Here is a 22,355-nt window from a genome sequence, read left to right as displayed (position 1 = left end):
AGAAAACCTGTTAGGCCCCGTACACACGTCCGAGGAACTCGACGTGCCAAACACATCGAGTTCCATGTCGAGTTCAGTGTGGAAGCCGCCGAGATCTCGGCGGGCCGACTTTCCTCATTGAACAACGAGGAAATAGAAAACATGTTCTCTATTCGGCCCGACGAGTTCCTCGTCGGCTTCCCCGCTGAAAAGTGTACACACGACCGAGTTTCTCGGCAGAATCCAGCTCCGATCGAGTTTCTGGCTGAATTCTGCCGAGAAACTCGGTCGTGTGTACGGGGCCTCAGAGTCTGCAAAAGACTTGAGACTGGGGAGGAGGTTCACCTTCCAGCAGGACAACGACCCTAAACAGCCAGAGCTACAATGGAATGGTTTAGATCAAAGAATACTCATGTGTTAGAATGGCCCAGTCAAAGTCCAGACCTAAATCCAATTGAGAATCTGTGGCAAGACTTGGAAATTGCTGATCACAGACGTTCTCCATCCAATCTGACAGAGCTTGAGATATTTAGCAAAGAATAATGGGCAAAAATGTCCCTCTCTAGATGTGGAAAGCTGGTAGAGACATCCCCAAAAAGACTTGTAGCTGTAATTACAGAGAAAGGGGGTTCTACAAAGTATTGACTCCGGGGGGCGCCATACAAATGTACCCCCCACACTTTTTTAGATATTTATTTGTAAAAAAAAATTAAAACCATTTATAATTTTCCTTTCACTTCACAATTATGAGCCACTTTGTGTTGGTCTATCACATAAAATCCAAATAAAGAGCCAAACTCAATTGCCAAAGCGCGGAAGAAACCTGAACCCTTCCTCTCGAAAGCCAAAAAATAAATATCCTGGATAATGACCCAAGAACAAATCTGGGAACCATGGGCTAGATTTGTAGGAATTTCACTTTTACATGGTGTTCCATAGGCTCCCCTTCCTTACATAACCTTAGGATAGGCACGTACCCCTCTACCATTCCTCTTTCCCTCTCTCATTTCATCTCCCCCCCTTTTTTCTTCTCTCCTCTGCTACAGGGGTATTTGGAGAGGGCTCTAGGGAATTCAAAATCCCTTCCAACCCTTTCTTATAAATTAGAAGTAATAGACAAGTTGGCCCTGAGTTGTGTTTTATTTGGCCAACCCCTTCTATCTGGGTGACTTTGGGGGCCCTAAGGTGGGTCTCTGGGAGGTCTCTCCCTCGGTACAGCATGAACCCAATAGGGGTACCGGGGGATCGAGAGAGCTTTCTCATCTCAGTTGGCATAGTTAGAGGAATGCCTCTGGGGTTGCCTAGTTTAAACATGTTTTATGGTTTAGTTGATATATTAAGGCCATAATTAAAGAGGTTTTATTGTATACTGGTAATTTTTTGACTATATATATATATTTTATGGGCCAGATTCAGGTACATTGGCGTATCTTTGTGCCGGCGTAGCGCAACTCATATGCGCTACGCCGACGTAACATAGAGAGGCAAGCTGAGTATTCACAAAGCACTCGCTCCCATATTTACACCAGCGTAACGTAAATGGTCCGGCGTAAGCCCGCGTAATTCAAAGTAGGCAGGTAGTGGGCGTGATGTATTGAAATTAACCGTGACCCCATGTAAATGAATGGCCGATCGAACGGCGCATGCGCGCGCATTCCCAGAATCACGTCGCAAATACTCCCTAAGATACGCCGGCTCAATGCCTACAACGTGAACGTAACCTACACCCAGCCCCATTCACGTAGGACTTACGTAAACGGCGTAAAATACGACGGCTGTTCCGACGTTTCCGACGTCCATACCTTAACAGGACTTACCCCTGCTTTATGAGGGGTAAACTTGCGCCGGACGTACGCCTTACATAAACGGCGTAGATTACTGCGACGGGCGTAAGTACATTCGTGAATCGACGTATCTTGCTCATTTACATATTCGACGCGTAAATCAATGGAAGCGCCCCTTGCGGCCAGCGTAAATATGCGCCCAAGATACGACGGCGTAGGAGACTTACGTCGGTCATAGGAAGCCAAAATTCAGGCGTATCTTGTACTGTGAATACGGCGCATAGATACGACGGCGCATCCTAGAACTTACGCGGCGTATCAACAGAGTAAGTTCTCTCTGAATCCGGGCCTATGTCTTTACCTCGAAATGTTATCTTCCAGAATTTTCTTTTTTTTTCTTTTTATTTAATAACAATCTGTAACACAATGCAATATATTGTATTTTTTTTTTTTTTTAAATAAAATATTTTGAAAGTAAAAATCCCAATAAAATATATTTATGTTTTTGGTTGTAACATGACACAATGTGGAAAATGTCAAGGGGGTATGAATACTTTTTCAAGGCACTATATATCAATGGGAGGAGTGCCCAATGGTATGTGCCAGTGGGAAGCTTAGTGCCCCACTTTTGTTTAGTGTCAGCGGAAGTAATGCTGCCTTATTTGTGTCAGTGGAAGGAATGGCGCCTTATATCAGTGGGGACAATAGTGCCCCACTTTTGTTTAGTGTCAGCGGAAGTAATGCTGCCTTATTTGTGTCAGTGGAAGGAATGGTGCCTTATATCAGTGGGGACAATAGTGCCCCAAGGATAGAAGCAAGCAAAGGGCTACACTTGGCCCACGGGCTGCAGTTTGGAGACCACTTTTTAGTCTGATATGGCAGAAACTTGGGCCTTCTATGGGAGCCTAGATGGTAGATACAGCGCCGCCCACTCTACATCCCATCACGTACTGTAATGCACAGACCTAAGCAGACAGAGTTGCTTGCATTGCATTGTGGGATTTTGAAAGACCATGCTAGCTTTGGATCCTCCAAAATGACCAGACATTCTCAATCAGGGTTCCTCCAGAGGTAGCTAAGGGTTCCTTGAGCTGTTGCTGATTGCCTTGACATCTGATGGTGCCTGCATACTGTGTTTCCCCGAAAGTAAGACCTACCCCGATTTTCAAGGAGGGCTGCAATATAAGCCCTACCCCAAAAATAAGCCCTAGTGTGTGTGTGTGTTTATGTAATCTAATCTGTAGTCAAATACCTTTGGTATACAGCGCCACTCGACGCTAAGCTGATCTCCTCCTCTTCCCCTTCCTGTCAGCGGGGGATCTCGGCTCCAGAAGCGGCTCTTTAATTAGGCAAATTAGGCGGTCGCCTAAGGCCTCACACTCACAGGGGCCTCGTGGCCGCCTAACTTACCCAATGTATTACCCCAGTTTTGAAGGACAGGGGACCTTAATGCTGTTGTGCTCAGGCAGCGTTAAGAGCCCTGACTCAGGAGCGGGGCCGCCAGTGTCCCTAACAACCAGTAAATATCGGTGACACCACCCCTTGTGACGTCAATCACGAAACATGCCCTCAGTCAATGACATCACAAGGGGGCGGGTTCACCAGGTGACAACTCCGGGTGACCCCTGCCCCTTACTTATTAACCACTTTCTTACTGGGCACTTAAACCCCCCCTCCTGCCCAGACCAATTTTTAGCTTTCAGCGCTGCCGCATTTTGAAAGACAATTGCGCGGTCATACAACACTGTACCCAAATGAAATTTTTATAATTTTTCCCCACGAATAGAGCTTTCTTTTGGTGGTATCTGATCACCTCAGCGGTTTTTATTTTTTGCGCTATAATCAAAAAAAAATCGTCTTTTTTGAAAAAAACACAGTGGGCTAGATTCAGGTAGGGGCGCACATGGTTACGGCGGCGCAGCGTATTGTATTTACGCTACGCTGACGCAACTTACAGGAGCTAGTGCAGTATTCACAAAGCACCTGCTCCGTAAGTTGCGGCGGCGTAGCGTAAATGGGGCCGGCGTAAGCGCTCGTAATTCAAATGTGGAAGGGGGGCGTGTTTTATGTAAATCTATGATGACCTGACGTGATTGACGTTTTAGGTATCTAGGTAATTTGCATATTCTACGCCGAAAACAACGGAAGCGCCCCTAGCGGCCAACGTAATATTGCACACAATTATACGCTGCCGTATTCAAGTTACGTCGGCGGAGGAAGCCTATTTTTGGAGCATATCTGCCTTTGAGAATCGGCGTAACGATACGCCGGCGCAGATTTGAAATTACGGCGGCGTATCTGGGGATACGCCGCCGTAAATGCTACATGAATTTAGCCCAATATTTTTTACTTTGTGCTATAATAAATATCTCAATTTTTTTTTTTTTCTTAGTTTAGGCCAATACGTATTCTTCTACATATTTTTGGTAAAGAAAAATGCAAAAAGCATATATCGATTGGTTTGCGCAAAAGTTATAGCACCTACAGAATATGGGATACATTTATGACATTTTTAAATATATATATATATATATATTTTTATTTTTTTTTACTAGTAATGACGGTTATTTTGTCAGGACTGCGATATTGCGGCGGACACTTTTGACACTATTTTGGGACCATTCACATTTATACAGCGATCAGTGCTATAAATATGCACTGATACTGTATAAATGTGACTGGCAGGGAAGGGGTTAACACTAGGGGGGCGATGTGACTGCCGATCGCGAGTACCTGGCGGACATCGCGGCCTTCAGGCACTCGCATCGGCACCCGTGTGACACAGCTTTTCCGCGATGCGCGCCATCGGCGGCGCGCAACACGGAAGAAAACAGCAGGATGTCCACCCGGCAGTTCAGGTCCGCGCTGCGGCCATGTTTCGGCCATAGTACGGATCTGAAGTGGTTAAAGAGCAGGATCTGAGGGCCGCTATGTTAAAGAGGGCTTCCAGATTCCGATAAGCCCCCTGCCCGCAGACCGTAACAACCACCTGCCAGGGTTGTGGGGAAGAGGCTCTTGTCCTTGAATTTTTTTTCCCATCATGGGTGTGAGTGGGGCCCCATGTCAAGTTTTGCCTAAGGCCTCACTAAGCCTAGAGCCGCCTCTGCTCGGCTCCCCTCCCTCTGCAATGCTCTGATCGTGGGAGAGAGCTCCGGTGGACTATGGAAGCGCCGAGCGCCGCTGTAAGAAGGTAAGTGACACAATTGAACAGAAACGCACACCTTTTTCATTATATTCTACTGTATTAGAGAGGATTCTTGGAGTTTACAACCGCTTATGATTCACTTCACACTGGGGATTCCTGCCAGGCATGGAGGGAGAGGGGGCAAGAAGACAGCACATTATATGGCAAGCCCTACCCCGAAAATAAGCCCTACTGTGTTTTTGATTGCCAAAATTAATATAAGCCCCGATCTTTTTAGTTGTCTGTAAGGGTTGCATTCTTTCTACATACCACCAATGTAAGGGACATTTTTCTCATTAACCCCTAATAATTAGTTTTAGTAAGGGCTTACTAAGTGTTGAAAATTATTTTATGAATTAATTATTATAAAAAGGTTGAGAAATGCTGCTGTAGAGCCTCTTGTTGTGCTCCATCACTATCCATCCTCATGGTCTCCTCTCTCTTCTCTAGGACATTCCTGCTGCGAACATACCCAAGACTGGTCCTCCCAGTGCATAGCCTTGTGTGCCTTGCTGCCTTCGGCCTGGCTCTCCCTCTAGCCATCAGTCTCTTCCCACAGATGTCTGAGGTAAGTCACATGACCGCGCCTCTCAAAGTTTTGGGAAGACAATGCAAGTATGAAATTTTGTTTTTTTCTTTTTTTTCTCGTCATCTGTGTCCCCGTTCTTAGTTGCCTGGCAACAAAAGCTGCCCCAACTGTTCCAGAATCGGATGTATTCACACCTAATGCTGTGTGCGCAGGTAGAGCGTCAGGGTGTGCAAGTCTGCTTTGTTTAGAAGGGGGGTTTTGTAAACCGCCAACTTCCCCTTGGAGACATTCCGACTTTGTACTGCTAACAATCATCCCTAGGCAATGAAGATAAAACAAAAAAAAATAATTAGTAAAACTGAAAACTTCATTCCTTTGTCCAAATATTAATTCCTGTGTATGCAGAATATAAGCCCAAATAGACTATTAGCCGGATTCATAGAGAGTTACGCCGGCGTATCAGTAGATACGCCGTCGTAACTCTGAATCTACGCCGGCGTTAATTTAAGCGTATTCTGGAAACCAGTTAGGCTGCATTCACACCTGAGCGTTTTGTCGCCTGAAGCGCGACGCTCAAATACGCTAGAGGGGAGAAAATACATTATACCCTATGGAGATGGTTCACATCTGAACGCCGATACGCCTGACGCCGAACGACTGAAGCTCAAACGAGTTCAGGACCCTTTTTTGTCGCGCGTATCGGGCGGTTTGGGCGTATTTGAGCGTTTCCATTTCCCATAGAAAGTAATGGAAACGCTCGATTCAAGCGACTTGCGCGACAACGAGCGTTTGCTACGGGCGTTTCGTCGCTTTATCAATAGAACTTTTCACCCAGGCAGAAGATTAAAAAAATCTACCAACATAGCAACAAGTGATGAAAAGATGATAATTTTTCCTATTGGCTAAAATAGAAAACGTCAAAGTACAAAAACGTCGGACGACGCTGTAGGCAAACGCGCAAATAAGCATGAATACGCGCGACAAAACGCCGGAAAAAACGACCGAACGACTGACGCTCAGGTGTGAATGCAGCCTTGCTCTTAAATTAGGCTAAGATACGAGCGGCGTAAGTCTCCTACGCCGTCGTATCTTAAAGTGTAATTTTTAGGCTGGCCGCTAGGTGGCGCTTCCGTTGAGTTCGGCGTAGAATATGTAAATGACTAGATACGCCGATTCACGAACGTACATGCGCCCGTCGCAGTAAAGATACGCCGTTTCCGTAAGAGATATGCCGCGTAAAGATAAAGCTGCCCCATAGGAGGCGTAGTCAATGTTGAGTATGGCCGTCGTTTCCGCGTCGAAATTTGAAAATTTTACGTTGTTTGCGTAAGTCGTCCGTGAATGGGGCTGGACGGAATTTACGTTCACGTCGAAACCAATACGTCCTTGCGGCGTACTTTGGAGCAATGCACACTGGGATATGTACACGGACGGCGCATGCGCCATTCCTAAAAAACGTCAATCACGTCGGGTCACCCTCCATTAACATAAAACACGCCCCCCCATCCAAATTAGGCACGCTTACGCCGGCCACATTTACGATACGCCGCCGTAAGTTAGGAGGCAAGTACTTTGTGAATACAGTACTTGCCTCTCTGACTTAAGGCGGCGTATCGTAGATACGATACGCTGCGCCGCCGTAAAAATGTGCGGATCTACCTGAATCCGGCTATAGGGGTTTAACCGCTTAGCCACCACAAGGTTTTACCCCCTTCATGATCAAGGCATTTGTTTGCTTTAACTGGCAATTGCTCGGCCATGCAACACTGTACCCAAATTAAATTTATTTATATATATATATATATATATATATGTTCACACAAATAGAGCTTTCTTTTGTGGTATTTGATCACCACTGGGTTTTTTAATCTTTTGTTATATAAACAAAAATACCAAACATTAAAAAAAAATTCAAATAGAAAAATAAAAAATAAAATTTTATTTTTTGTTATTACATTTTAGCAAAGTAATAATCTTTCTTCATAAATTTAGGCCAAATGTTATTCTTCTACGTTTCTTTGGTAAAAATAATTAAAATTAGTGTATATTATTTAGTCTGTAGGAAGGTTATAGAGTCCACAAACTGGTATATACAGTATGTATGAAAATCGATCAATCCTGATGTACTGATGACCGATCTTATTTCTTGAGACCCTAAAATGCAATTACAGTACAAATAATACCCCCCAAATTACCGCTTTTTGGAAAGTAGACAGTCCAAGGTATTCAGTAGGAGGCGATGTTTAGTAACATGGTGAGTTTTTGGAAGTTGTAATTTTTTATCACAATTTTTTGAAAAATTAAGAAATTAAATACATATTTATTCACATTTTTCTTTTCTTTTTCTTTTTTTTTTTACATACTGTCACAAATGCAGTACAAAATCATCATATAACTGATGGACTGGTCACAGTATAATAAAATAAAATAATTAAAAAATATATATTTTTATTTTATTTTTTACTAATTTATTTACATCCTGTCAACAGAATAGTTCAGTGTGACCATAGTGACACTGTACTACTATGGTGGGGGGGGGGAGTGGGGGTGGTGATCAGGGAATACTATTATTGTTTAAAACAGTGATGATCCATTCCTGACAGGTTGCTTTCTGTTGACATGCTGTTATTGGGTACAGCTAATCCCATGGTACAGGGTGCTGTGATTAGCCCAGGTACCATGTGATAGTGGTTGGCAAATCACAGCACTAGAATAGTAAGAAAAACAGTTATGAATGGAAGCCATTCATGGCTGTTTTGTTTACAGTGTAATCATCTGATTGCTATGATCAATCATAGCGATCACATGATACAGTGGCTGCCTTCCAGACACATCGGCCACGAGATGGCACTGCTGCCTACTCCAGTGCACATGTGCACCTCAACGTGGCTGTTTTGCTTACTTTGTAATCATGTGATTGCAATGACCAATCAAATGATTATGTGATACCTCAGCCAACTAATCTTAACGATCACATGATGCCTCGGCTGACCAATCATAGCTAAGTGTTACACGCTCCCCCCCCCCCCCCCCCCAAAAGCTGCCAAATGTGGCAGCGAAGGAGAGAAGAGGCATTTTTGGGTGGAGCTCCGCTGAAAGGGCTTGTTTTCATCCTCCGAAAGTGTTCCACCATGGGTCAGTTTGCTGAAGGAGTGGTCTTTTAAACTATGGCCCGGAAGGCCGGATGCAGCTTTTTGTTTGCCTTTATCTGGCCCTTGGGGCACTATTCCTCCCACTGACACCAATGATGGGGCATTATTCCTCCCACTAACACCAATGATGGGGAACTATGCCTCCCACTGACACCAATGATGGGGCACTAGTCCACCCTCTGACACCAATAATGGGGCACCATTCCCTCTACTGGGACCATAAAAAGGGCACTATTCCTCCTATTAAAACCAATGATAGGGCACTGATGCCAGAGCATTTTCTACTCTCATTGGCAACAGTCCAGCTCATAGAGTCCACCACCACACATAGAGTCCACCACCTGCCGTAGGCCCCTAGAGTCCACCACCTGCCGTAGGCCCCTAGAGTCCACCACCTGCCGTAGGCCCCTAGAGTCCACCACCTGCCGTAGGCCCCTAGAGTCCACCACCTGCGGTAGGCCCCTAGAGGGGGCGCTGAAGGGGTTAAGTGTGTCCTAAGGATGTGCTCTAAGGATGCGGGGCTACATGTGACACGACACTGATCACCGCTCCCAATTACAGGGAGCAGTGATAAATGTCCTGTCACTAGGAAGAATGGGGAAATACACGTTTACATTAGCATTTCCCTGTTCTTCCTCTCCGTGAGACGATCGCGGGTATCCCCCCATTCATCGAGTCCGTGGGACCCACGATCACAGTCATGGAGCTCGCAGCGGGCGCCGCGATATGTATGTTGATATGCTCAGCCGTGCCATTCTGCCGACGTATATCGGCGTGAGCCGGTCGGCAAGCGGTTAATGTTCATGTGCGTGTAAAGGCAGACGCCCCATTACTTTTGGCAATATAGTGTGTCGGGGGAAAATGAGTGGTGCACATGTGCAAAATTCATTTTATCTCCCACCACTGGCCATTCAGGAGGCTTAAGACCCGGCGTCCAAAAGAAGCTCGGAAAGAAGATGACACCGCCTAGCGAGGGATCCAGCGGTTGCATTTCTGGAATGGAAGTGAGCATTCTGCGGAGCATAACAAGAGATTCGGCCTGACAACCAGGCAACTAGCTTTTCCAGAAAGAGAGGTCAGCAGGTTTATGTAAATGTATTGTTGTAAGGGAAAGGCCTGCTTTAAAGTGTTGGTTCACCTTTACAGAAAATATGTAAAGGTGAACAAACACCGGACATCCTCCCCACCCCCAGGGCCGATCCTAGGGTCACAGGCGCCTGGGTGCAGAAATATTTCTGGCGCCCCCACATGGGCGTTGTCATTTTACTAACTCCTCCCCTTTACATGTCATTATACATCACATCTGTAGATGGACTAGGCACAGGAATGGGCAGGGGCTGTGTATCCTATGCAATCTATCATGCCATAAAACATCTAGATCAGGGTAAGCCCAGAGCATGTGTAAAGGGATGCTGGGGATGCCATCCCCCATCCCCCAGCACACTGAACACTGTGACTGACCTTGGTTCTCTCTCTGTGCAGCCTGAGATAGAGATGGGAGTGGGAGGCATTCCAACTGGAGTTGGTGGAGTTGGTGCGGGATCCAAGACTCCCAGTGTTAGGAATTCATTCCTGCACATCAGCACTCAGCAGCCACCGAAAACTTGAACTCTCATGTCAGGAAGAGGAGCGGCCACTCCCCCGAGCATTGCCGACGTCTCATCGAGCATGCGCGGGCTTACCGGGGACAGGTAAGCATATACACACGCTCTGGTTTTCTCAGCAGGAAAACACTGCCGAGAATCCCGACGAGAGAATGGAGAGCAGGTTCTCTATTTTTCTCATCGAGATTCCCGGCAGTTTTCCCGACAAGAAACAATACACACGCACGGTTTTCTCTGCAAAAAGCTCTCCCAGCAGCTTCAGAAAGGAAAATTGGGGCCGGAAATTTGAAGTCCAGCAGCCTCCCCCTTTTCTCTTCTGCCTCTGAGTACACTAAGGTAAATCAGGGTTCTAAGGGCCAGATTCACAGTGGAGATACGACGGCGTATCTCCTGATACGCCATCGTATCCCTGTTTCTATCTATGCGACTGATTCATAGAATCAGTTACGCATAGATATCCCTAAGATCCGACAGGTGTAATTGTTTTACACTGTCGGATCTTAGGATGCAGTACCGCGGCCGCCGCTGGGGGGAGTTCGTGTCTTAAACCAGTGTCGGGTATGCAAATTAGGTGTTACGGCGATTCACAACGGATTTTCGTGTTCGCTACGTCGCCGCTAGTCTAGTTTCCCGTCGCAAAGTTAGTCGTCGTTTTTGGTGCCCTAACTTTAGTCAGCAATCGTATTGCTGTCTAAAGTATGGCCGTCGTTCCCGCGTCGAAATTTAAAAATCAACGTTGTTTGCGTAAGCTGTCCGGGAATACGGAATTACGCTACACGCGTCGCCGTTCGAAAAAATTATGTCACGGCGCGCAATGCACGATGGGAGTTCGGAAACGGAGCATGCGCGGTAGGTCCGGCGCGGGAGCGCACCTAATTTAAATGGCACGCGCCCATTTAAATTGGCCCGCCTTGCGCCGGAGGCCGCCGGCGTAGGTTTTCATCGCAAGTGCTTGATGAATCAGGCACTTGCGATGAAAAATTGCGGCGGTGAAACGTATCTACGATACGTTACGCCGCCGCTCTTCTATGTCAATCTGGCCCTTAGAGCACCCCTTACATCAGAGTTCCCCTTTACACCAGAGGCCACAGTGTTCTCCCTTACGTCAGAGTCCTCTCCGTACATCAGAGTTCTCAGTGTTCCCCCTTAAATCAGGGTTCCCAGAGCATCCCTTATGTTAGAGTCCCCAGAGTTCTTCCTTACATCAGAGTCTGCAGTGTCCCCCCTTACAGTTGAAGGGAACTATGTGAGTTCAGATGTAAAAGGGGAACTCTGTGGATTCTGATGTAAATGTAAAGGTGACTTTTGTTTTTAACTTCATATGATTAGAAATGTTATTTAATAGCAAAATATATGTATACTTTATACCAGGGGTATTGAATTAAAATTCATGGAGGTCCGATAAGTAAAATTTTCTTCCAGCCGAGGTCCGCATCGCAGTTTCGTGCAATTACCCCAATTCTTTACATTGCAGCCCAAGGGTGCAGGCACGACACACCATTCGTTTGAATGGGCTGCTGCGCCTGTGTTTCTGCTGGGAAAAGGTCCTGGCATCTTTTTAAAAAGGCAGCCACAAGGAAACTGCATGATGCGTTTGTACCATGCAATTTCCATGTGCAGAAAATTGCACTTTGCATTTTAGTGCATTTAGGAGTCAATGGTACCCCTTTACGTTTTCTGTGCAGCACCTCATTTTGTGCGCAGCTGGTTGTCCGCTTCACATCTTCCCCACCACAGCCCTGTCCCCCTTCACATATCCCCCCACACAGTATTACCCCCTTTACATATCACCCCACACAGTATTACCCCCCTTCACATATCCCCCCACACAGTATTGCCCCATCACATATCCCCCCCACACAGTATATTACCCCATCACATATCCCCCACACAGTATTGCCCCATTACATATCACCCCACACAGTATTACCCCATCACATATCTCCCAACACAGTATTGCCCCATCACATATCCCCCACACAGTATTGCTCCATTACATATCCCCCCACACAGTTTTGCCCCCTTTACATGACCCCATCACATATCCCCCACACAGTATTACCACATTACACATCCCCCCACACAGTATTACCACATTACATATCCCCCCACACAGTTTTGCCCCCTTTACATGACCCCATCACATATCCCCCACACAGTATTACCACATTACACATCCCCCCACACAGTATTACCACATTACATATCCCCCCACACAGTTTTGCCCCCTTTACATGACCCCCATCACATATCCCCCACACATTATTGCCCCATAACATATCCCCCACACATTATTGCCCCCTTTACATGACCCCATCACAGATCCCCCCACACAGTATTGCCCCATCTAATATCCCCAAACACAGTATTGCCCCATCACATATCCCCCCACACAGTATTGCCCCATCACAGATCCCCCCACACAGTATTGCCCCATCACAGATCCCCCCACACAGTATTGCCCCATTACATATCCCCCCACACAGTATTGCCCCATTACATATCCCCCACACAGTATTGCCCCATCACATATCCCCCCACACAGTATTGCCCCATTACATATCCCCCCACACAGTATTGCCCCATTACATATCCCCCACACAGTATTGCCCCCTTTACATGACCTCATCACATATCCCACCACACAGTATTGCCCCATCACATATCCCCCACACAGTATTGCCCCCTTTACATGACCCCATCACATATCTCACCACACAGTATTGCCCCATCACATATCCCCCCCCACAGTATTTCCCCTTTACATGACCCCCATCACAGATCCCCCCCCATACAGTATTGCCCCTTTACATGACCCCCATCACAGATCCCCCCCCATACAGTATTGCCCCTTTACATGACCCCCATCACAGATCCCCCCCCCATACAGTATTGCCCCATCACATATTCCCCCCCTCCACACACAATATTGCCCCATCACATAATTCCCCCCACACAGTACTGCCCCCTTTACATGATGCCCCCTTTACATGACCCCCCCTTCACACACACAGCACTGCCCCCGCTCCCCATCCTTATCATTTTCATACATTTTCCTCCCTTCCTCCCTTCCCTCTCCACTCCTACCTTTCACAGAGCGCGGGGCGGGAGGCGGGACAGTCGTGGACTGAAGGCGCGGGAGCTGTCGGGTTGACTTTTCGGCGAACTGGTGATTGGCTGCTAGGACCGCCTCCTAGCAGCCAATCACCTCCCATCTAACACGACAGGCAGCTACCTCTCTGGTCCCGCCTCCCGCTGTTCGCTCCTCTGCTAATAATAGCGGAGGAGGCTGGGGAGTGGGGACCAAAGCGGCGACTAAATGGCGCGATCGCCGCGGTCCGGAAAGAGCAGCAGCTCGGGCCGGACGCGGACCGCGGGCCGCCATTTAGTGATGCCTGCTTTATACTATAAAAAAAAAATTGCTGCGCGCCGCTAAAGTGTTCGGGTTTGTGAAAAGGTGGCAACCCTAAGGCCCCTTTCACATAGAGTGGTTCAGTAAGGATCCGCCTCCGTATGCTCCGTTTGCTCCGCCTCCTCTCCGCTCCGTTGATCCCCCGCTGAGCTGGCGGATGACAGGGCGGTCCCCGCACAATGTGCAGGGACCGCCCTGTCTTTTCTCTGCTCTCCCCTATGGGGGGATTGGATGAACACGGACCGTCTGTCCATGTTCATCCGATCTGATCCGCAGACGGATGGAAAAATAGGATTTTCTTCCGTCTGCAAAATCGGATCTTTGCGGAGGCGGACGAGATCGGGTGTCAGCGGATGTTCATCCGCTGACAACCGCGATCTCATAGGGACCAATGTATATCCCTTTTTCATCCGCAAACGGATGGATGAAAAAGCGGACATACGGTCCACACGTGTGAAAGGGGCCTAAAGCCTCGTACACCCGCTCGGTTTTCTTGGCAAGAAAACTGCTGGCAGAGTAAACTGAGCGCGTGTACGAGGCTTTCAGGTTTCTCGTCTGGAAATCTGTCCAGAATCTCGACTAGAAAAATAGAGATCCTGCTCTCTATTTTCTCGTCGATTGTCAGCCTGCTTCCCAACGAGAAACCAGAGAGTGTGTCTACTTACCTGTCGCTGTGGAAACCCACGCATGCTCGAAATGACTTTGACGCATGTGCGGTAGCTTCCACGGCATAGGTAGGGTGAAGCAAGATGGCGGCGATGGCATCGAATGTGACGAGCGCACGCTCGTCGTACGCGATGACGTCACCGCGTTCTTGCCTTTCAAGAGAACCGTGGTTGTTTTGAAAGGTCTGTCTGTACACTCGGGCGGCAAGAGATTCTTGCTAAGAATCTCGTCGGGGAAAAACAACGTTTTTTTTTCCTGACGAGATTCTTTCCCGTGTGTACAAGGCCTAACAGGCTGTCCAGTGTTCGTTCACCTTCACATTTTTTCTGTAAAGGTGAATTAACCCTTTAAGGCCTAAATGAACACCATGCACACAAGTATGGTCAGACAGGGCTATACTTGTATTTAATTTGTGTATTTAGCTTTAACCACTTCCCAACCGCCTCATGTAGATATACGTCGGCAGAATGGCACGGACATCAACGTACCTGTACCCGATCAGGACCCCCGCTACATGCGGCAGTCGGATCCCCTCGGGGAGCGATCCGGGACGAGGGCGCGGCTATTCGTTTATAGCCGCTCCGTCGCGATCGCTCCCTGGAGCTGAATAACGGGGAGAGCCGTATGTAAACACGGCTTCCCCGTGCTTCACTGTGGCGGCGTATCGATCGAGTGATCCCTTTTATAGGGAGACTCGATCGATGACATCAGTCCTACAGCCACACCCCCCTACAGTTGTAAACACACACTAGGTGAACATTAAATCCTACAGCACCCCCTGTGGTTAACTCCCAAACTGCAACTGTCATTTTCACAATAAACAATGCAATTTAAATAGAAAATATGATACTGCGCTAAACGAAACAAACAAAACTTAAAACTAAACAAGCTGCAACAAAAATTGTGATATACACACAATGACCAATCAAAACAAAACGAATAAGTTGCGCTAAACATATGTGAATGTGAAAAATAAATGAAAAAATAATTTTAAGTGTCCATAAGTGTCCAATGAACAATAAAAATATGTTGAAAATTCAGGTTATTGTTGAGTGAAGTTTTAACCGTGATTAGCAAACAGAACTCCTCCACCAGTGAAAGGATAAAAAAGCTATGCGCTTACCAGAAGGGCAAGCATTTAGGGCTTGCAGCTGGAAAACCCCCAGCGAGGGTCTTAATGGAAACTGCTACTGATGATCCAAATAATATTCCTCAAATGATGTAGATGGATATGGAATCCGAAAAACATGAAAGAGATATATATACAGCATATAGTGATGTACCGCAGATAACACAGGATAATGAGCACACCAGGAAAAGCCACCACCAAATAGGATCACCAAATAAGGGGGACCCTTACCAGATATGCTAAATAGAGTGCTTGTGGCCAAACCCAGCCAGGGCCTTTAGGTAATCTCCAAACACGCCAGCCAAAGCACACGGCTTTCTCAGACACCCATAATGGAATATGTCACCAGAAAGAAAGATGAAATCCACATAGTGAAGTATCGCAGAGATAGGTTTAATAAAAAGTAGATGCACTTACATAGAAAAGAGTAATGTCAGCGTTAAAAATTTGCGAGCCGGCCGGCTTCTACGAGCGCCCGTCCTTCAGGACCTAGACGCAGCACGTCAGAGCGTCTCCTCCTCCCGACGTACGTTTCGTCAGTATGTGACGTCGTCTGGGGAGCGTTCCCCAGACGACGTCACATACTGACGAAACGTACGTCGGGAGGAGGAGACGCTCTGACGTGCTGCGTCTAGGTCCTGAAGGACGGGCGCTCGTAGAAGCCGGCCGGCTCGCAAATTTTTAACGCTGACATTACTCTTTTCTATGTAAGTGCATCTACTTTTTATTAAACCTATCTCTGCGATACTTCACTATGTGGATTTCATCTTTCTTTCTGGTGACATATTCCATTATGGGTGTCTGAGAAAGCCGTGTGCTTTGGCTGGCGTGTTTGGAGATTACCTAAAGGCCCTGGCTGGGTTTGGCCACAAGCACTCTATTTAGCATATCTGGTAAGAGTCCCCCTTATTTGGTGATCCTATTTGGTGGTGGCTTTTCCTGGTGTGCTCATTATCCTGTGTTATCTGCGGTACATCACTATATGCTGTATATATATCTCTTTCATGTTTTTCGGATTCCATATCCATCTACATCATTTGAGGAATATTATTTGGATCATCAGTAGCAGTTTCCATTAAGACCCTTGCTGGGGGTTTTCCAGCTGCAAGCCCTAAATGCTTGCCCTTCTGGTAAGCGCATAGCTTTTTTATCCTTTCACTGGTGGAGGAGTTCTGTTTGCTAATCACGGTTAAAACTTCACTCAACAATAACCTGAATTTTCAACATATTTTTATTGTTCATTGGACACTTATGGACACTTAAAATTATTTTTTCATTTATTTTTCACATTCACATATGTTTAGCGCAACTTATTCGTTTTGTAATGCAATTTAAATGCATTTTTTGCTGTGAAAATGACAATGGTCCCAAAAATGTGTCAAAATTGTCCGAAGTGTCCGCCATAATGTCGCAGTCACGAAAAAAATCGCTGATCGCCGCCATTAGTAGTAAAAAAAAAAAAATTAATAAAAATGCAATAAAACTATCCCCTATTTTGTAAACGCTATAAATTTTGCGAAAACCAATCAATAAACGCTTATTGCGATTTTTTTTTACCAAAAATAGGTAAACGAATACGTATCGGCCTAAACTGAGGAAAAAAAATTTTTTAGATATGTTTTTTGGGGATATTTATTATAGCAAAAAGTAAAAAATATTGCATTTTTTTCAAAATTGTCCCTCTATTTTTGTTTATAGCGCAAAAAATAAAAACCGCAGAGGTGATCAAATACCACCAAAAGAAAGCTCTATTTGTGGGGAAAAAAGGACGCCAATTTTGTTTGGGAGCCACGTCGCACGACCGCGCAATTGTCTGTTAAAGCGACGCAGTGCCGAATTGTAAAAACCCCTTGGGTCATTTAGCTGCATATTGGTCCGGGTCTTAAGTGACATCACTTAAAGGAGTTGTAAAGGAAAAAAAATGTCACCTTAATGCAATATATGCATTAAGGTGAAAAAACATCTGATGATGCCGCCCCATCCCCCCCCCCCGAGCCCCCGTTTTACTTGCCTGACCCCTCGAAAATCCCGTGCTCGGTTCCGAGATCCTCTTCGGCGCTCAGTCTGGCCGCTGATTGGCTAGAGCGGATAGATTGAGAGCAGCGCAGCCATTGGCTGGCGCTGATGTCAATCACATCCAGTGACGCAGCGCGCCGAGGGGCGGGGCCGAGTGATACAGTGAGCAGCTATGGCCGCTCGCTGTATCACGGGAGCGCGCCCGCAAGGACTCACCACCATGCGAGCTCTCTCGCATGAATGTGGTGAGTTCTTGCGGGGAGGACCAGAGACAGCTGCCGAGGGACCCCAGAAGACATGGATCGGGGCCACTCTGTGCAAAACGAACTGCACAGTGGAGGTAAGTATAACATGTTTGTTATTTTACAGGAATTTTTTTTTTTCCTTTATTAGCCCTTTAAGTAAGATTCCCTTTAGTGTTCGAGATCAAGACTCCACGACCATTTGTCAGTAGAATGATCTTGTGCCCCAACTCCCCCTCCACCGGTTCCTCCGAGACCCGATCCCACCGCTCACACTTCACTCTCTTAGAAGCTGTCATTTCCCTTTAACGTTGGTGTCAGCTCCCCAGAAACATCATGTGAATTCACTTTGTGTCGCAGCGCCCGCCAAGAATTCGGTGGCCATGCGCCCTGAGCTCCCTCAAACGTGCCAGGAATGCCAAGTGCCCAGATGCAATCAGTAGTTTATTTTTTCTTTCCTCTCCATGTCGTACAAATGTACTCTTCCCTCATTACAGGCAGTCTGTGTTGGCTCTATTACCGCAGTCTGAGGTCATATGGCCATCACTGATTTTATGATTAGCGGAATGATTAATAACAACATTTGAGAATTAATGAGACTGCTGCGCTGACGAGGACCGGCTTCCCGTCCAAGAACAAAACAAGTGTTCTTCCCTCTGTTTTTGCAGATCTCCTGCATCTATTACCCCGCATCTTTCTATAGAACCTGCTGCAATGACATGCACACTGAGTTCCGTCTGTCGTTGGCCATCCATAAGACTACATATAGACATGAGGGACGGCCAAGTCTAAGCAATGTCATGGATAGATCATGGACTTTGTGATAGATCATGGACTTTGTGATAGATCATGGACTTTGTGATAGATCATGGACTTTGTGATAGATGATGGACTTTGTGATAGATGATGGACTTTGTGATAGATGATGGACTTTGTGATAGATGATGGACTTTGTGATAGATGATGGACTTTGTGATAGATCACGGACTTTGTGATAGATCACAGACTTTGTGATAGATCACGGACTTTGTGATAGATGATGGACTTTGTGATAGATGATGGACTTTGTGATGGATGATGGACTTTGTGATAGATGATGGACTTTGTGATAGATGATGGACTTTGTGATAGATGATGGACTTTGTGATAGATCACGGACTTTGTGATAGATCACAGACTTTGTGATAGATCACGGACTTTGTGATAGATGATGGACTTTGTGATAGATGATGGACTTTGTGATAGATCATGGTCTTTGTGATAGATGATGGACTTTGTGATAGATCATGGCCTTTGTGATAGATCATGGCCTTTGTGATAGATCATGGCCTTTGTGATAGATCATGGTCTTTGTGATAGATCATGGCCTTTGTGATAGACCATGGCCTTTGTGATAGACCATGGCCTTTGTGATAGATCATGGCCTTTGTGATAGATCATGGCCTTTGTGATAGATCATGGCCTTTGTGATAGATCATGGCCTTTGTGATAGATCATGGCCTTTGTGATAGATCATGGACTTTGTGATAGATGATGGACTTTGTGATAGATGATGGACTTTGTGATAGATCATGGACTTTGTGATAGATGATGGACTTTGTGATAGATGATGGACTTTGTGATAGATGATGGACTTTGTGATAGATGATGGACTTTGTGATAGATCAAGGACTTTGTGATGGATCAAGGACTTTGTGATGGATCATGGCCTTTGTGATGGATCATGGCCTTTGTGATAGATCATGGCCTTTGTGATAGATCATGGCCTTTGTGATAGATCATGGCCTTTGTGATAGATCATGGCCTTTGTGATAGATGATGGCCTTTGTGATAGATGATGGCCTTTGTGATAGATGATGGCCTTTGTGATAGATGATGGCCTTTGTGATAGATGATGGCCTTTGTGATAGATGATGGACTTTGTGATAGATCATGGACTTTGTGATAGATCATGGACTTTGTGATAGATCACGGACTTTGTTCAGTTGATGTGAAGTTTGTCTGTTTTCCGTTGTATGATCTAGAACAGTGGTCTCCAAACTGCAGCTGGATGTGGCCCCTTGCTTGCCTTTTACCTGGCCCTTGGTGCACTGTTCCTACCACTGACATCAACAACTCTCTATGGATAAAATCTGTTGTGTTTATGGAGTGAATTTCTATATGAAACTATATATATGCTCAACAATTGACCACAAATGACCACTGGGGCCATCATAAGGGGACCTTCTTCCACTGGTGGCTACCACCGATCACCACATGTAATGCCGCGTACACACGGTCGGAATTTCCGACAACAAATGTTCGATGTGAGCTTATTGTTCGAAAATCCGACCGTGTGTAGGCTCCATCAGACATTTGCTGTCCGACAACAAATGTTTAAGAGCTGGTTCTCAATTTTTCCGACAACAAAAGTTCTTGTCAGAAATTCCGATAATCTGTAGCCAATTCCGACGCACAGAAATCCTACGCATGCTCAGGATCAATTCAACGCATTCTCAGAATCGTTGAACTTAATTTTTCTCGGCTCGTCGTGGTGTTGTACGTCACCCCGCTCTTGATATTCAGAATTTCCGACAACATTTGTGTGACCGTGTGTATGCAAGACAAGTTTGAGCGAACAATCCGTCGGAAAAAAATCCACGTTTTTGATGTTGGAATGTCCAATCGTCTGTACGCGGCATTAGGAGCCAATCTCCTGACCACCAACTTAAGCGGGCATCTCTCCGACTTTTTACACCAATATATACTGTACTAGAAGTTATTTTTAGGTTTCCTGAGGCCTATAAATTATTTAAGGGTTGCTCAAAAGTAGAATGATGGAGAAAGACTACGTAAGGGGATCAGGAAGGTTGCTGTTGGAGCAAATTAGACCAGGATTTATAGTTTTCCCCCTTCTTCTGGGTTAACTGTTGGTATAGGCTTCTGTTTATGGAGGTTTTCTAATATTGGTTTAACTTGATGGACTTTTTCCAACCTATGTTGGAAAAACTATTTTACAAGTCTGTCTTGCCATCTTTAGCATAATCGGACTCAATATGAACTCTGTATTGATAAAAAAAAATGGCCCGGATTCTCGTAGCACTTACGCCGGCGTATCTTGAGATACGCCGCGTAAGTGTCAATGTGCGCCGTCCTATCTGTGCGCCGTGACCACAGAACTAGATACGCCTGAAAATAGGCTTCATCCGACCGACGTAAGTTTCCTACACCGTCGTATCCTGGGCGCATTTTTACGCTGCCCGCAAGGGGCGCTCCCATTGATTTACGATTCGAATATGCAAATGAGTGAGATACGCCGATTCACGAACGTACTTGCGCCCGGCGCATTAATATACGCGGTTTACGTAAGTCGTACGTCCGGCGTAAAGTTAAGCCTCATAAAGCAGGTGTAAGTCATGTTAAGGTATGGACCAGGGAACAGCCGTCGTATGTTACGTCGTTTACGTAGTACGTGAATAGGGCTGGGCGTAGGTTACGTTCATGTCGTAGGCAGTGATTCAATGTATCTTGGGCAGTATTTCCGACGTGATTCTGAGCATGCGCACTGGGATGTGTCCACGGGACGGCGCATGCGCCGTTCGTTCGACCCATCATTTGCATGGGGTCACGGTTCATTTAAATGGATCACGCCCACTTCCTTTGAATTAGGCCGGCTTACGCCGAAGAATTTATGTTACGCTGGCGCAACGTTGGGAGCAAGTGCTTTGTGAATACTGTGCTCGCCGCTCTGCACGACGTCGGCGTAGCGTATATTCGATACACTACGCCGGCATAACTATGCGCCGAGGTACGAGAATCCGGGCCATTGTGTTCATGGAGTGAATTTCTGTATGAAACTCTATGGCCCAGATTCACAGAGAGCAAGGCGCACATTACGCCGCCGTAGAGTAACCAATCTACGCTACGACAACGCAGCACAGAGAGGCAAGCAATGCATTTAGCAAGCCAGTGCTCCCAACGCTGTGCCAGCGTGGTGTGGGATTCAAAGGCGTACGCCGGCGTAGGTGGAAGTGGGCGTGACCCATGCAAATGAGGCGTGACCCCATGCAAAAGATGGGCCGAGCGCCAGACAGATACATATCACGAACTGCGCATGCGCCGTGACGTGGACGCATCCCCCTGCGCCTGCTCACAACCACGTCGGAACAACTGCCTAAACTACGCCGGATCACTGCGTACAGCGTGAACGTAACCTACGCCCAGCCAGACACACGTCCAACGTAAAATACCCCGGCTTGTGTTCCCTGGTGCAGACCTTTGCATGTCTGCTGCTGGGTTGCACCTCCTTTATGGGGAATAACTTTACGCCGGACGTACAACTTACGCGCACCTCGCATAGCCTGCGTCGGGCGCACGCAGGTTCATGAATCACCGTATTTCCCTCATTTGCATGTTTGAATGGCTAATCAATGGGAGCGGCACCATGCACCCAGCCTAAATGTGCGCCCACCCTACGCCGGCGTAAGCAAGCTACGTCGGCGGGGTGTAGCCTGGTTTTAGGCGCATATCTGTTTGTGGGTCTGGCGCACAGATACGACGGCGCACATTTGCACTTACGTCGGCGTAACTTGTTCTACGTCGGCGTAAGTGCTTTGTGAATCTGGGCCTATATGCTCAACAATTGACCACAAATGACCACTGGGGCTATCATTCTTTCA

General features: G+C 46.5%; 1 protein-coding gene across 1 annotated transcript in view; it reads left to right on the top strand.

Moving 5' to 3' along the window:
• Window positions 1-22,355, top strand: part of SFXN5 (sideroflexin 5) — a 354,774-nt gene that overhangs the window by 263,071 nt on the left and 69,348 nt on the right. Inside the window, exon 13 of the mRNA XM_040335556.1 lies at window positions 5,398-5,515. Within this exon, the coding sequence (XP_040191490.1) occupies window positions 5,398-5,515 (118 nt within the window). The remainder of the gene's footprint in view (window positions 1-5,397; window positions 5,516-22,355) is intronic.

The sequence above is a fragment of the Rana temporaria genome, chromosome 1, assembly GCF_905171775.1.
Source record: "Rana temporaria chromosome 1, aRanTem1.1, whole genome shotgun sequence".
Taxonomy (NCBI): Eukaryota; Metazoa; Chordata; class Amphibia; order Anura; family Ranidae; genus Rana; species Rana temporaria.
The sequence above is the reverse complement of the archived record's forward strand: the minus strand, read 5'-3'. Positions and strand labels throughout refer to the sequence as shown.